Source organism: Phocoena phocoena, chromosome 4, assembly GCF_963924675.1.
Source record: "Phocoena phocoena chromosome 4, mPhoPho1.1, whole genome shotgun sequence".
Classification (NCBI taxonomy): domain Eukaryota; kingdom Metazoa; phylum Chordata; class Mammalia; order Artiodactyla; family Phocoenidae; genus Phocoena; species Phocoena phocoena.
The window spans coordinates 39,958,088-39,974,613 of record NC_089222.1 but is presented as its reverse complement, the minus strand read 5'-3'; the positions used below and the strand labels follow the sequence as shown (position 1 = coordinate 39,974,613).

Below are 16,526 nucleotides of genomic sequence, written 5' to 3'. Positions count from 1 at the left end.
TAGAAAAGGGAAATAACTCACGTCAGCTGTTGAAGGCAGTTTGTAAGGCAGGCCTAAAAGTCCTTATCTCTGGCCTGTTCAGTATGGAATGCACAGTTGATTTTCATTCAGCTACCAGAGAAAGGTATTCTATGATGACAGATAGCCTTATCAAAACTACAATTAGCTGGCTTCCTCTGCAGGGTTAAGTAACACTAAAGTGAGAGCTCTTACCAGTTTTCTCAGAAACAGTTCCCCATCATGAGTATTTGGCCAACTGCTTAGGTCTAGCATGAACATGTAATTTTTAAAAGAATGAGCTGGGACCTGCTAACATGTTTCAAAGGATCACCTAGTAAAAGCTGATCTCTAAGCAAATAAACCATCAGTTTATTTAATTTTCAAGTAGTTTTTTTTACTAAATGTATTACTCCTCTAAGAGTAACATGGTTCATGCTGCTTAGGTTGTTTACAGTGCTTTTTGTTGTGCCTAAAATTTTTCAATAAGGTGAAATAAAAGATTCAAATATGGTTTTATAATACGTGGAAGATAAAATCTCATATTTATAGCATATACTTCGACTCTTTTATATGCATGACTAGTCAAAATTGTGTCTTTAAATGGCAACTTGATATTTTTCAAATTGTACTCAGAAACACTACTGTGTACCATTTGCCTTAATACCAATATGTTCAGGATTAGCTTTATTATCAGTATGACATTTTCATGCATTCTTAAACTTTACACTAGTTTTAATATTCACAATGTTTGATTAAGTTCAACTCAACAAATATTCAAGCCTACATGAGAAAAGAATGAAATGAGGTTACCTTTTTATATAATAGGCTACATTATTTTTAAGAGTTAATACTGGGATTTAAAAACCTAAATTTCCAATGTTACTGTTAATTCAACCAGATGAACATAACTTTAGGCCACAGGACTGCCCATTAGCCTTTCCTGTCGGAGAGCAATTAATCTCTTGAACCACTTTTCTTCAGCATCAGCTTTCTCAATAAATAACTGAAATTAAAAAAGAAAAAAGAAGAAAAAATGTTATTGTCTGCCAATAACTTAGATTTGACCTTATAAATCACTTGTATAGAATACATCCTTCAGCACAAGATTTGGATACTATTTAAATCTTGATGACCTCTTAACTGAAGATCATCTATTTGGAATAATGCTCAGAAAGTTTTAGAGTAAAAGGACTAACATCAAAATCATTGGTTAGCAATTTTACATTTCATTTTGTAAAGTTTATTTCCTATAATCTTTCTGAAGACACAGTGGTATGACACTAATTCACAGAAGATAGCATGACGTGGTGTTAATGACATGCTCACAGTCCATGAGCCAACTGGAGCAGAGCCAGAATTAGATCTTTTAGTGCCAGAATAAAAATAAAACAAAACTTCTTTTTGCCCATTTTTCTTTCCCATAGAAAGAATCTCCTAGAAGTCAGGCAACATGAGTTGGTCCAAACCAGCTTCAAATACATGGAACAGCTCTAAAGGCTGGGGGTGAGCTGCCTATTTTTAGCAAATAGGAACATATGGATCCATTTCCTCCAATGGTCTTCTTGTCACCAGCCCAAAAGGACAACAGTTTGAATTAACTTCAGTCAACTAGACTTAAACTGACATTCTTAAGGTTTAAGGATCTTACATTCGGATGGGCCAGAGAATTGTCATCTTGGTACTTGATAGCAGTGGGGATGCTGCTAGGGTCTATTTCTTTCTCATTACTCGGTGGGTCAGCCACTACTGATGCTGGTCCTGATGTTGCAGCTGCATGCTTCACTTCACTAGGTTCCACTGACTGAAACATGAAACACATGCTATTAATTGGATAACAATATACAATTAAAATGTTGCTTTAATAATATTTCTGATTTTGAATAATAACTGCTCAATTGGCCTCCTTTGAGATGATACTAACCACAAAATGGCCCTAGGTTATTGAATAAGAAACAACTATTCCTAAAGTAAGCAAACAAATACAAAAACACTGTGAAAGTGTTATTTCTTACAATCAGCATATTTTTCTTAAGAAGTTGGTACTTATGAGTCTATACTATTGCAAAAGTACATACATTTCACATATCTAAATTCCTACTTAGACTTTTTTTCTACCCCTATTGGTTCTACACATATAGTTTTTCAATTTCCATTTTCTTTTGACTTTTTTACTTCTGAACATCCACTTCTCTGAATGAAGTGCAAAACAGAGGTCACTGGGGAAAACATCTAGAAAATGAAATATGCATGAATTAGTTGATCCTTTATTAGAGTAATTTATCTCAGAGTTGGAGATCCATCTATTTAACCAGTATTTACTAAGCACTACTAATTGCTAAGCACTGGGTACATGAGGGAGAATAAGAAGATATGTTCCTTGTCCAGGACACGGGTTTGAGCCCTGGTCGGGGAAGATCCCACATGCCACGGAGCAACTAAGCCTGTGGGCCACAAATACTGAGCCTGCGCTCTGAAGCCCGCGAGCCACAACTACTGAGCCCGTGTGCCACAACTACTGAAGCCCGCGTACCTAGAGCCCATGCTCTGCAACAAGAGAAGCCACCACAGTGAGAAGCCTGCACACCGCAACGAAGAGTAGCCCTTGCTCGCCGCAACTAGAGAAAGCCTGTGTGCAACGAAGACCCAATGCAACTAAAAATAAAATAAATTAATTAAAAAAAAAAAGAAGATATGTTCCCTGTCCAAACTGGAGATTACATTTTGCTAATGGGATGACAGATCTCTAACAAATACCAAAATATATACATAATCACAAATTGTAACAAGTTACATAGAACTGTTTAAAGAAATATTTGGTAAATTTGATTTGGCAGTTTTCTTCTTATATTTTGGAGCCAATATTTTTTTCCCCAGATCCCAAACTTTTCTATGTCTCCAACATAGTGGTCATAGAAGACTCACAGCCCTAAGTGATATTACACTGACCCTTTATAAAACTGAAGACACGTAACAGTAAAGCCCAATATTCTGCACAGGGGAAAGTGGGAAGTATGTTAGCCCAGTGAGGTCCAGGACATAATTTTTTGGTACTCTATCTTGCCATGCAGGGAATGTAAGAGCATGCCATTCTGCATATCTAGGCCATGCTTTGATAGGGTTCAGCTAGGAGACTGGCTGTCCATATGGAACTACCTCGAAAAATTGTGAAGTGCTGTTATTCTAGTTGCCAAACATGTGGATTGCACATGTGCAGGTGGCAGAGATAACATTCTATTACAGAAACCAAGTAATCTCATTTTGTTTTTACCTACACAGTACATTAAAGTTTTTTTTGAAAAGTGCTTACATGCACAAGAGGTAAAGTTCTCAGGGGTTAGGATCAGAGTGTAGGAGTTATTATTTAATAATGGCTAATTTAAAAAACGTGTGAGGAAAACCATCAATTGCTTCTTTATTTAAGTGAGGAAAGCTGTTAGAGAAAATTTGACTATTAAAAAACCCTTAGCATGGCCACTATCAAACATCTGGCTTTGAGTAGCACTGCCACCTGGTGGTTCAGTTTGGAAAAACTTGTTTAAACACGTACTTAAAAGTATGAAAGAACAAATGACCATGCTGCTTAGAGTTATTTACCCTCTTTTTGAACATAGGCGGATATCTGCCAAATACAACAATTTTTGGATTGAATAAGTGGTAATAAGCTTATTTGGGAGAGCAGTCTGAAAACAAGATTGGTTCCTTAAGTTGATGATACAGCAGGAACTATCAGATCATCTTTCTACTCACACCAGAAAAATACGATTGCACTAAGTTAAACTAGTTAAATCAATATGTGTTGCAGGAGACAAACTGTCTAGCATGTCATTGGTAATAGCCACTTTTCTGGTAATAGTTCCCTAGCTAAATTAGTGGAATTAACACAGCTAAAGAATCTACCAACAGAAGGGGTCACTAGTTACAGAAAAGCCTTTTTCAGAGATATTACAAACTTTATACCAATGCATGTAGCACTGTCCAGGAGAGAAGGATGTTGAAACTTAGTTCATAATTTAGTCCTCAAGAGAGTTAGTCTTTGCTATGCATCAGGAATAGCCCATCACATCTGCCCATGACCTGGATGAAATGGTCCTCTAGATAATTTACCTCTTTTGCTAAGTCATCTCCTGATAAATAATTCATCTTCTTGGGCACCCTGAATCCTTACCTTATACTGTAGACACAGACATTTTAGAAACTGGAAAGGGATACCACTTTCTAAACTAATAAATTGGCCCTCTGTTTTATATTACAGTCCAGTGCGAATTTATTCTTTGTTGGCCCATCACTGCTCTTCTGATCGTTTTGAAACGCGATGACTAATGTAAGTCTAGTGTTGGATGGCTAATATCTTATACTACTGTACATTCACCAAGGTAAATGCCATCTTCTGTGGCCTTTTAGCATATTCTTTATATTTCAACAGGGAATATGCATTGAGTTCACAATTATGAGAGATTGATTAGTTCTGGAGTTGGACAAATTTGGTTTGGCTGCTGCTTTCTATCATTTATTAGCAGTTTGACCATGGGTTATGAAATTTGCTGAATCTCAGCTATAATTAAGGGTTATTAGGATATTAGTTAAATTATAAATGTCTAGTATTAATGGTAGTCATCATTATTTTAGTTATTTTACATTAAATATATACAAAAGTGGGGCTATGATACAACACTGTTTTACATCATTTGCTTACTGCTTTAACATTTCCAAATGGCTGTGTTGAAACAAATTGGTTCAAAGCTTATATTTATACATGAAACCAGAAAGTTACTGTGTAAAGTAATTTTTAATTTGCTTGTTCACCAAGCCTCAAATAAGGAGCATTTTAGGATCTATAGACCATAAAAAATTACATAAAACAGTCTCTGGCCCAACCAAAACAGGAATCCTTGTATCTACAATCCCTCTGAAGGAAGCCACAGACAAATACAGCCCTTGGTAGCAGCAGCAGGAAGAGGAGGAGTAGTGACAGCTTTCATTTCTTGAGCACTTACTATACGCCAGGCACTTGGTTAACTGTTTTATGTAAAGTATCTTGCTCATCCTTATAAAAACCTCTGCTACGGGTATTATCCCCATTTTAAGGGATGAGAGCCAAGGTTTAATGAGATTATTATGTAGTTTAAGGACATATGACCAGTAAACGGCAGAATCAAAGTGTGGTTCCAGATCTGAGTCTGCATCTCATGCTTTTGACCACTGCTTCCTAATTGCTAAATGCAAGATTTATTGCAATTTGGTTTGAATTTTAGAGAAAAGAAACAAAAATGTTGGTAAAATATTTTAACTAAATGTATTTCTAAGGGGCTCAATTCACAGTGCTGGATTAACATTTCTAGGCTGCTTCTGCTTCTCTGTCATACTTATCCAACCAAGAACTAGCTAGTTCTAGGCTTTCCAGATTGATTTTGATTGATTTTATTTCTTTCTATGAATTACTGTTAAGGGGAACCTCTTTTTGAAAGATAGTTGAAACAGAAGGTGGGTTTCCCTCACACAGATTTATGAAGGTTGCTTACAAAATGAAGAGCCTCCTGTTCCATCCTAGACCTCTCAATCCTTAATGGTGGCATCTAAGTTGGAAGTACAAGAAAAGCTACATTGAAGCTGAGTAAATTCCAACTCAGCACTAAAAACTAAAGCAAACAAAAACTAATTATTAAAATAATTAATAATGGTGGTCCCTTTGATGAGAGATGTAGGTGAAATTCCTTTAAACTGCTCCCAAGGGAAGCCCATTTAACTATATATAGGGTTTTGTTATGGATATGGGAAGAAGAGTTTTTCTCTTGGATTTAATCAGTTATCTTAAGATTAATAACTATAAGAAATAATATTTTAAAACTTTTCTAGAGAATATAAACAAGGTAAAAAAGTGACTAACCTTGGAATTCAAATATATGGATAGTACTACATTTAAAAAATCTTTTAAGGTGCAACCAGATATCTAAAGAATTTCTGTGTTTCTCAGCAAGGGTCTTACTGGTGAGCATGGAGACTCAGGGAAAGTAAGGGGCATATTAGAGAAATGTAAATGGGGTAAGGTTTATACTTCAGACAGTCTGAATGCCTATAGTAGTAGAAGTTTTCAAGCACCATACTTAGTTTATAGAATATACTTAGATATCAAATAATTTAGATGCTAGAGCATATAATTTTAAAACAAACATTTTATGGATCAAGAACCATGCTACATATTTGATAATCATTATATTTAACCCTCGGTTACTCTAAAAAGTAGGAATTATTAGCTCTATTTTATGAATTTGGAAACTGAGGCTTGGAAAGAGGTTGAGAGGTTTTCTCGAGATCATCAATCATGTTAGGAAGTGTGAAAGTTAAGATTCAAACTCAGATCTCCTTGAGTCCAAAGCCCATGCTCTTTCCGCTATATTAAGCAGGCTTTAGATCAATTTCCTTACTCACTGCCAATTTTACTAGTTACTGGAAGAACTCTTAGTATCTTGGAGGAGAGGAATGGAATTAAAAATAAATTTACTATATTAATAATTAATACCAAATGGGAAAAAGTTGTTTAGAAGAAAACCTAGTGTATTAACATAGAGGAATAAATATTTCCACAGAAAGAAAATGCTAGGTTATCTTAAGTGTGTGCAGTGAGAACTGGGAAGTCAAGGTGAACTCCAGAAAACAAATTCTATGCAAGTAAACTTCTAAACAAATTACAATTCTTTTAGGACTTCTTAATAAGTACGAGTAAGATATTTAATAAAATGGGCAACTATATTTGTGAATGTCCATTTCACAGCTCCTTTTTTTCAGGAGTTGTGGTGGCAAACTACAAAATATTCAAATGAAATCAGCAAAATAACAGGGCAAGGACCATGGATTAACCAAGGCTGTCTAGTGCATCCTGGCATTCTGCACATGCTCAATTCATGTCCCCATAATGAATTATTTTAAAATACATATGGTAATTGAAAAGGTGTCCATCTCACTAATAACAAAAGAAATGCTAATGGAACAACAAAAGGTCAATTTTTACCTATCAGGTCAGTAAACATGAAAAAGTCTGATAAGACTTGGTGTTAACCAGGGTGTGAGAGACAGACATCTCCCTGCATTTCGAGGTGGAATTTGAATCGATACAATATTTTGGGTGAATGACTTTGGGAACAGGTATGAAAATAAACAATATTAACCTTTAACAACTCCATTTTGAAAATTTTATCTAAGGTGATAATAATGGATATTCACAAACATGTATGCAACACCTCCAAACTTACAGCTACTAAAATATCTATCAGAGAAAAAAAATTATGATACATTCATCAGTAGAATACTATACAGTCATTAATATATCTACAGATATAGAGTATTTTTGAATAAGTGATAGCTATACCATGTCTTCATTAGATGTATGATATTGAAGAATACATGTATTTCACAGTAGACAGCTTTTTCCAACTAAAGGAACACAAATTCCAAAAAGCAGCCCTGACAATGATTGAAAGAATACATGAAATATTCAACAGAAATAAAATGCCAATCAAAGCTCCTTTTATTAGAGTTGAATAAGTGATACCTATATGGGCAAAGAGTGTAAATATATGTTACTATTTGGGTAATAATTTTATTGTTAAAGTTCTTTTCTAACTTTTCTCTAGCAATGTCAATTCAAAAAGTAGATGTATACATTTGAAAAGAACACTGTGTACGTTCATGAAATGTGTATTATTGTTATAGAACTGTATGTTGACATCTTATACTTTGCCTTCTTGGTGAATTTTAAAATAAAAATGGCATCAGATACATTTTCACAGTTTTTTTTTTAACAAGTTAAACTTGAACTGATTCTCACTGATTCATTCTCTCTCTCAATAACATGCTGATACACTCTCACCCTACTTCATCTATTAGAAGAAGAAGCACTTACATTTAAGTAAAATCCATTAATAAAGCATCCCTTTAGTTGGAATCTAAAGGCTTATTCATAATGCCTGGATGAAAACTTACCTTTTTGACTTCTTTACTTGATCTGAATGTTTGTTGAACAAAAGAATCACTTTCAATGGCTTCAATTTCTTTGACTCTTTTTACTTGTTCTACCAGGGTGGCTTGGTCTAAAAAAGAGGGTATTATGTCAGTGTATTCTGGTTTGTCAGCTTGTTATCAACACTATACCTAAGCAATGTTCTTTCTATGAAGTAATTTTATGACTTATGAAATTTAACTGGATGGAAAAAAAAAAGACATTATGGTTAAGTTATAATAGAAACTTTTTGCCCCCCCTGGAGACCCACAAAGATAACATTCCTATCCACTAAGACTCTCACCTAAAACCTAAAACATTGCTGAGAAGGTACTGCTAAAATGATCCAAGCTAATCTGTGCTAATCTGGAAGGAGGACTTTACATTTTTTTTCCAATTTTACTATGGAAATACATAAAAGGAAAAAGGAATAAGAGCACAATGAATCCATCTGCACCCATCACTCAGCTTCTGTAATCATTAATTTTCTGTTATTCTTATTTAATCTATCCATGCCCACTTCAATTTTGGGGGGTGGACCTGGAGTATTTAAAAGTAAATCCCAGACATAATGCCATGTTACCCCTAAATATTTTTTTAGGCATCTCAGATAAGGGCTTAAAAAAACAAAACAAACTAGCAACATAACTACAATACCATCTTTAAACCCAACGTTATCAGTAATAATTCCTTAATATCATCTTATATAATCCATGTTTAATTTTCACTGATTGTCCAAGTGCTTTTTTTACAGTTGGTTTGTCTGAAAGAGGATCCAAACAAGGTCCACACATTACACTTAGTCGACAAGTATCTTAAATTCCTTTTAATCACATATGGTCCACAATCCCTTCCTTTCATTGTCATTTATTTGTTGAAGAAAATGGATCATTTAGACTTTACAATTTTCTACATTCTGGATTTTGCTGATTTTATTCTCATGGTGTCATTTAACATGTTCTTCTGTCCTTCATATTTTGTGTAAACCAGCAGTTAGATCTAGACAGGGATAAGATTCAGGTTCAATTTCTTTTGGTGAAGAATACATCACAGGTGGTGCTATGTAATTCCTATTACATCATATCAGGATGTGCTTCTCCCACTTCTAACGATGTTAGGATTGATCAGTGTGTCCAAGGTGATGTCAGCCTGACCCTAGTTCTCCACCAACCTTTCACTTCATGGTTTTAGCAGACAATGTTTGTTGCTTAGCTCCATTATTTTATTAAGACATTGCAAAATGGTCATTTTTTTCTAATTCTATTATTTGTCCTGCATTTATTAGCTGTGACTCGAAGAACTTCCTTCATCGACTACTTTGTAACTGTGAAATATAGTCTAGAGGAAAAGGCAGAATAAATATTTAATTTTTTCCCTTAATTTATCAATTTTGGTCCAAAGATGACCATTATGAGCTCATGAATATTTATATATGTAATGTACTTCAGTCCGTCGTAGTCATTTTCATATTTTGATTCTACCTTTGGGTAGTGGGAGCCTCTTCATGTTGGTCCCTGCATCCTTTTGATATGATCTCTTTTGTTAAAGTGTGATAAGATGTTCCAGGTTCATCCTGTACAGTTCCTGTCTCAGACTTGAAATCAGCCATTTCTCCAAAGGGCCTGGATTCTTTTTAGTGGGGAATGATACTTAAAGACAGTAACCTGAGCAGTAGGGGTGTTTGTTGTTACTGGATTGTCACCGCTTCTCAGCTTTTTCAGTGGGTGGGGTAGGAAATACATACATTTAGAAAAGAAAATCGAATGTGAGTTATATTTGTATATCTTTTCTCTTACTCTAAGAATATTAGGCCTTAATGATGTGATCAAAAGTACTTAGTTGTTTTTCCTAATATGTGAGTTGAATATATATTAGTTTCAAAATAATAAGACAAATATTACTATTAACAAGATGAATTAATAGTTTAAAATTTCTTTATGGCTCTTTTTGATCTTAGGATTTATTCCACTGATGAATTGTCAAAACACTATACTCTAAAGTCACTTGAAATGATTCTCCATGTGATTATGCTACCAACTTGATATATAGTTAGGTTCATTTGTTTCAGTTTTTTTTTTTTAAATCTTGTTTTGCTCTACTGTTTTCATAATTAATATTTGTTTTTTAATTGCATAAAACACTTACATGCTTTCAAAGTCAAAATTAAAACAACATCATTCAGAGAAGTCTAGGTTTCCTTTCCTATCCCATTCCCCCAGTCCATAGGTAACCATTTTTTATTAGGTTTTGATTTTTATCCTTCCATTACTTATTTCTGAAAATATAAGTATACATATTCTCTTCTTTCTTACACAAAATTATCATACTATACGTTCCTATGTATATTACTTCTCTCACTTTTAACACTATGTTTTCCAGTATAGAGACTTCCTCATTTTATGCTACAGCTATACAGTAACCTATTTTATGGTTTTATGATAGTTTTTTCCTACCAATGCCCTGTTGATGGTCATTTGAGTTGTTTCAAGTCCTTTGTTTTTACAGTTAGTGCTTTAATAAATAGCCACAGGCATGTATCATTTCATACTTTTGTATTTTTTTTTCACATGCTAGCTGGGCAAGAAAAATGCAACATTATGGTTCACAACCTTACTGTTTAAACTCTTGGTCTAAGCTGAAACGAACACACACCTGAATTAGGAGCCACTGAATACTCAGCTAAGGCATCTAAAAATGCCAGGGTTTTAGCCTGTATGAATAATAACTGAATTTATTTAAAAAAAACTATAATAACTGGTTTAACAAGGTAGAGTTATTTGCATCAAAGTAATTTTTACATACTAAGTTGAAAAGGTTAAATGATATAGACAGTATGAAATCTGGTCTAACACATTCAATAAAAATTAACATTTTATGAAACATCTCTGCTTCAATTTTTGGCCAATCACAAATTATAAGCATATAGTCTTATGCAAGTTCCAGTTTATTTAAGAGAAAGACAGTGCTTCTGAGATGTGTCCCTGACAGCTGTAACCAGTCTTTTCTCAGGTGAGAAATCTTGCATGGAATGTTTGGAAGTAACAGCTGTCACAGCCAACACTCACATCTTTGGAAGAATATATTTTCCTATATAAAAAGCAAACACTGTCAGAGTGTCATGGAAGAGCAAATAGTTCCACATGCTTTAGAATAAAAGCTCCTTTTAATTATGCAATGTACTAACTGAGCATGTGAAATGAGAGAAGACTCTCTGCCCAGCTAACTTATTAACATGTGCCGTACCAGAGGATAATATTTTTACTAGTTACATGTATAATGGCATTAATATAGCAGAGAAAAATCATAATGGATACCATTCCAAGTGATTCAACTTTAACTGGTCAACATGAAAACACATTTGTTTGTGTAGGTGTTAGTTTCACAATTATTTCACAATCATTAGTTCCCAACCAAAAACAATATTTCTGACTTCAGGATGATGTCTCATATGTATCAACTGTTTGACCCCTCGGATTTTTTCTCTAACATATTCCCTCATTTGGATTTACAAAGCACATCATTAGTATTAAATGTCAGAGGTGAGCTCACAAACAGTACTTGATGTCTAAAGCTTGCAGTGTTTGTAGCTTTAAATATGGGCATACAACCAGCTCCTAATACAAATAAAAGTGTTATCACAGAAGCTGGCCAAAGGGCCAGTATATTTAACAAAATAGCACTGGAGAAACTGCAAAGGAAGGAAGGAGAAAGATTAGAGGAAACACAGAACATTATCTTTGTGTTTCTTTAAAGATCACTTCAGGACTAACAAAGTGACAGGGCAGATAGGGGAAAGCCTGTCTGCTTGACTTACAATATGAAAATAAACCAACATAGCTTTTACCTTTCAATGTGGGAACCATTTTACTGGTGATATTTAAATTAAAGAATGTGATATTTAAATTAAAGAGTAAGAGAGTGATATACAAATTAAATTTCTTTAACATCTTTATTGGAGTATAATTGCTTTACAATGCTGTGTTAATTTCTGCTGTATAACAAAGTGAATCAGCTATATGTATACATATATCCCCATATACCCTCCCTCTTGCGTCTCCCTCTCACCCTACCTATCCCACCCCACCTATCCCACCCTTCTAGGTGGTCACAAAGCACCGAACTGATCTCCCTGTGCTATGTGGCTGCTTCCCACTAGCTAACTATTTTACATTTGGTAGTGTATATATGTCAATGCTACTCTTTCACTTAGTCCCAGCTTACCCTTCCCCCTCCCCGTGTCCTCAAGTCCATTCTCTATGTCTGTGTCTTTATTCCTGTCCTGCCCCTAGGTTCATCAGAACCATTTTTCTTTTTTTTAGATTCCATATATATATGTTAGCATGCGGCATTTGTTTTTCTCTTTCTGACTTACTTCACTCTGTATGATAGACTCTAGGTCCATCCACCTCACTACAAATAACTCAATTTCATTTCTTTTCATGGCTGAGTAATATTCCATTGAATATATGCACCACATCTTTATCCATTCATTTGTCAATGGACACTTAGGTTGCTTCCATGTCCTGGCTACGGCTACTGTAAATAGTGCTGCAATGAACACTGTGGTACATGTCTCTTTTTGAATTATGGTTTTCTCAGGGTATATGCCCAGTACTGGGATTGCTGGGTCATATGGTAGTTCTATTTTTAGTTTTTTAAGGCTCCTCCATACTGTTCTCCAGAGTGGCTGTATCAATTTACATTCCCACCAACAGTGCAAGAGGGTTCCCTTTTCTCCACACCCTCTCCAGCATTTATTGCTTGTAGATTATAAATTAAAATTTGAAAGATGCATGGGAGATTTCATTTTTAGCCTTATAAATAGCTCAGCTCCATGCTGTCTGAAAACAGGCATAAAAAATGTTTTGAACTGCTTCATACTCAAAATTCTAAGATCAATGTCCACAAATCTATGTCTTAAGTATAACCCTGTCATTTTGGGAAGCAGAATAAAACACATCAATAATATACAGTAAATTGTTTTATTTTATTTTTAAAAATATTTATTTATTATTTGTTTGTTTGTTTGTTTGGCTGCGCCTGGTCTTCGTTGTGGCACGCAGGATCTTCATTGCCGCGTTCAGGATCTTCATTGTGGCATGCGGGATCTTTTAGTTGTGGCAGGCAGGCTCTTAGTTGCATCATGCGGGATCTAGTTCCCTGACCAGGGATTGAACCCAGGCCCTCTGCATTGGGAGCGCAGAGTCTTAACCACCACTGGACCACCAGGGAAGACCCTATAGTAAACTGTTTTACATTCAGGCTCTTAAGTTTAACATGCCAATTTGTCATTTAAAAATTCTGTACCAATTTTAAGACTGGGAAGAATGTGAATTTAAACTAGTTATTGTTTATATATATATTTTTAAACATTTATTTATTTATTTGGTGCGTCTGGTCTTATTTGTGGCAGGCAGACTTCTTAGTTGGGGCTTGCTGGCTCCTTAGTTGCGGCATGTGGGCTCCTCAGTTGTGGTATGTGAACTCTTAGTTGCGGCATGCATGTGGGATCTAGTTCCCTGACCAGGGATCAAACCAGGCCCCCTGCATTGGGAGTGCAGAGTCTTAACCACTGCGCCAACAGGGAAGTCCCCTAGTTATTGTTTATATGCTTGGCATGAATGCCTAGCATACAAAGTATACTGTAATCATCAGCCATGAGGTAAAAATGAAAACAAGTGATAAAGTTACTGGGAGAATAAAAATTACAGGATGTTTCTGGGGCTTCCCTGGTGGTGCAGTGGTTAGGAATCCGCCTGCTAGTGCAGGGGACACGGGTTTGAGACCTGGTCTAGGAGGATCCCACATGCCGTGGAGCAACTAAGCCCGTGCACCACAACTAATGAGCCTGTGCTCGAGAGCCACAACTACTGAAGCCCGCACACCTGGAGCGCATGCTCCGCAAAAGGGGAAGACACCACAACGAGAAGCCCATGCACCACAATGAGAAGCCCACGCACTGCAACGAAGAGTGGCTCCCGCTCACCGCAACTAGGGAAAGCCCATGCGCAGCCAAAAATAAATAAATAAAAATTAAAAAAAATTACAGTATGTTTCTAAACATTAACATGGTAAACATGAAGTAAACATATCTATTTGCACTTGATGCTTTTTGATGCCTTTACATTATTGGTAAACAAAATGACTTCCATAGGTTGCTTGCAAGATGTCCGTAGAATATTTCATATTTCATAATAAAAGAGAAAATAATGGAGTCAGAAAGCTAAGTCACTACAGACTAAAAAAGTCAATAACTCACTACATGGACAATTATTTTGTTCTTTTTATGATTAAAAATTAAAATCAAATATTTTATTAGTTACTGTTGATGTTATATTATAAAAATTAGGTTCACCTGCTACTTTGAGTTATATTTGACAATTTCACATGACACATTTACAGAATTTTCTGTGTTATCAAAAGGTACACAAATTTAAGATTAGTAGATAAAGATGACAAGGTTCAGTATAAACCTTTTATTTGAAAAGGCAAAATTTAAATATGTACACCATTTGTAGATTACCAACAAGCCAACCTCTCTAAACTGGCAGCAATGCTAGGCAGAGAACAGCAGATGGCACTATTACCCAAAATGTAATGGGCTAAGTGACAACATGAGTTTCATGAAAGGTACCTTACACATCAAAATCTCATCTCCAAATGACTACTTTTGAATATTAATAATTTATGAATTTCCCCAAAGTTAAAATGCATTTTATATTACAAAGAGTTTGGGTTGGTTGGCTTCATAGTTATTGAGTTACTTATGCCACTTTTCTCTCCCAAGGGGAAAAAAAATTTATATACTAATACTACTGCTACAAATACATGAATAATACAAGAGAAGATCTTATTTTCAGTTTAAATGGATTCAAATTTTAGTCAAGAATGGAAATATCTGCAAAATTTCCTTTTATGGTACAATATAGACACTGAAAACAAAGTCTTTGAAAAATAAAGCACTTTCAAGTGCTTTGCAAGAACGAAAGAAAAAAAGCAAACAATAACAAACTGGCTATTCAATAAATAAGTAAATGGAGATGGCTGTTCAATAAAATCTGTAGACAAATAAAACATACCATAAAGCTCACTTGGAATTCTAAAGTTAAAGCAACTCCTCATGAACACAAATTTTAATGAAATATAGCCACTGCTTTCCCTTCAAAACAGTGTATTTTAAATAAGTTTCTTTCATTAAAACATATAAAACATATATTAGAAAGCCATCCAACCGTAACATTTTAAGGTTGTTCATAAATCTCATATCCCTGGGCACCAATTTCCAGAACTGATATCCACAAATAACGTGAAAGATGAGAAAACTTCTTAAGTAGAATGTGGCTTGTCTATCAGCCTTCTGGAAGCTTATGATACAGTACCAAGTTATATATGTCAGTGAGGCTCCTGGAGTGTCTCTAATAACAACCCCCCCTTGGATGGGGTCCAAGACAAACTCATAACAAACTGCTTTCCATGTCAAATTAAGTAATAAGAATAAATTTAATGTGACTGAACCAGTGAAGAATTTCTGATAAACATTTTAATAAGTGCAAGTGAATTGAGCATCAGACTAGGTTTTATGAAAAACAAAATCCATACTGAAAATCCACACAAATTCCACCTCATTTAGTTCCTCTCACCTAGAATGCTCTTACCTTTTCTGAATCCTCCCTGTCACTTCCCTTGCCACCTCTGAGAAAAGGGGCCTCTTCTATAATTCATTTGGCTCTCAGCATATGTTAACTCCCACTGATATTAATTTCTTCATGAGCAAAAGCTTCATTTCCCCGGGCAGAGGGGACATACCCTTCTGTGTCAACTCCAGGAGTTAGTATAGTATACTCTATTATTTAGTAAGCAGTCAATAAACATTTGTTGAAAACTTAAAAATTAAGGGGCATTAAAATAACCATTAAAAAACATTATGGGGGAGAAATGTCAAATTATAAAAGGTTTTGTAACTTTAAGAAATTAAATGTCTCTAAGTGGTTAGTTTTAACAGCTCTGGGTTCAGACTATCTGGATTGAACAGTCTCTTCTACTTACTAGCTTTGTAACCTTGGGCAAGTGCGTTGTGGTGGTCTCAGTTCTCTCCTCTGTGGCATGGGGATAATAGGTGAAACATCGTAGGATGGTTGAGAGGTTGCCTCCCTCCTTTATTCCTTCCCTTTCTCTCTCCTTTCCTACTTCCAAGTATTTGAGCACACTCAGGCATTGTTCTGCATACCAGGGTTTAGAGACAAGAGTTTCTTTCTTTCCTCATGGAGCTTATGTTTCAATGGAAGAAGCGAATAATAAACATGTAAATAAACAATATAATATCAAGGAAAATAGAGCAGGGTAGAGGGCTACAAAGGAGAAAGGGGGGCTATCTCAGATGGGGTAACCAGGAAAGAACTCCTGACATGGTGATTTCAGCAGAAAGAAGAATCATGTGAAGGAACAAGTCATGAAAATCTGGGAGTTGACACTAGTGTTCAGCACAGGGCTGAGGAAGCATTAAGAACACTTAGTAACTGAGAGCTATTACTAG

The 16,526-nt window shown here is 35.3% G+C and overlaps 1 protein-coding gene across 1 annotated transcript in view; it reads right to left on the bottom strand.

Moving 5' to 3' along the window:
* Positions 1-444: 444 nt before the first annotated feature.
* The window catches only part of RSRC1 (arginine and serine rich coiled-coil 1), a 450,887-nt gene continuing 434,805 nt past the window's right edge, over positions 445-16,526 (bottom strand). Inside the window, exons 8-10 of the mRNA XM_065876774.1 lie at positions 7,978-8,084; positions 1,649-1,801; positions 445-1,003 (exon numbers count right to left, since the gene is read on the bottom strand). Of these exons, the coding sequence (XP_065732846.1) occupies positions 911-1,003; positions 1,649-1,801; positions 7,978-8,084 (353 nt within the window). The 3' untranslated portion in view covers positions 445-910. The remainder of the gene's footprint in view (positions 1,004-1,648; positions 1,802-7,977; positions 8,085-16,526) is intronic.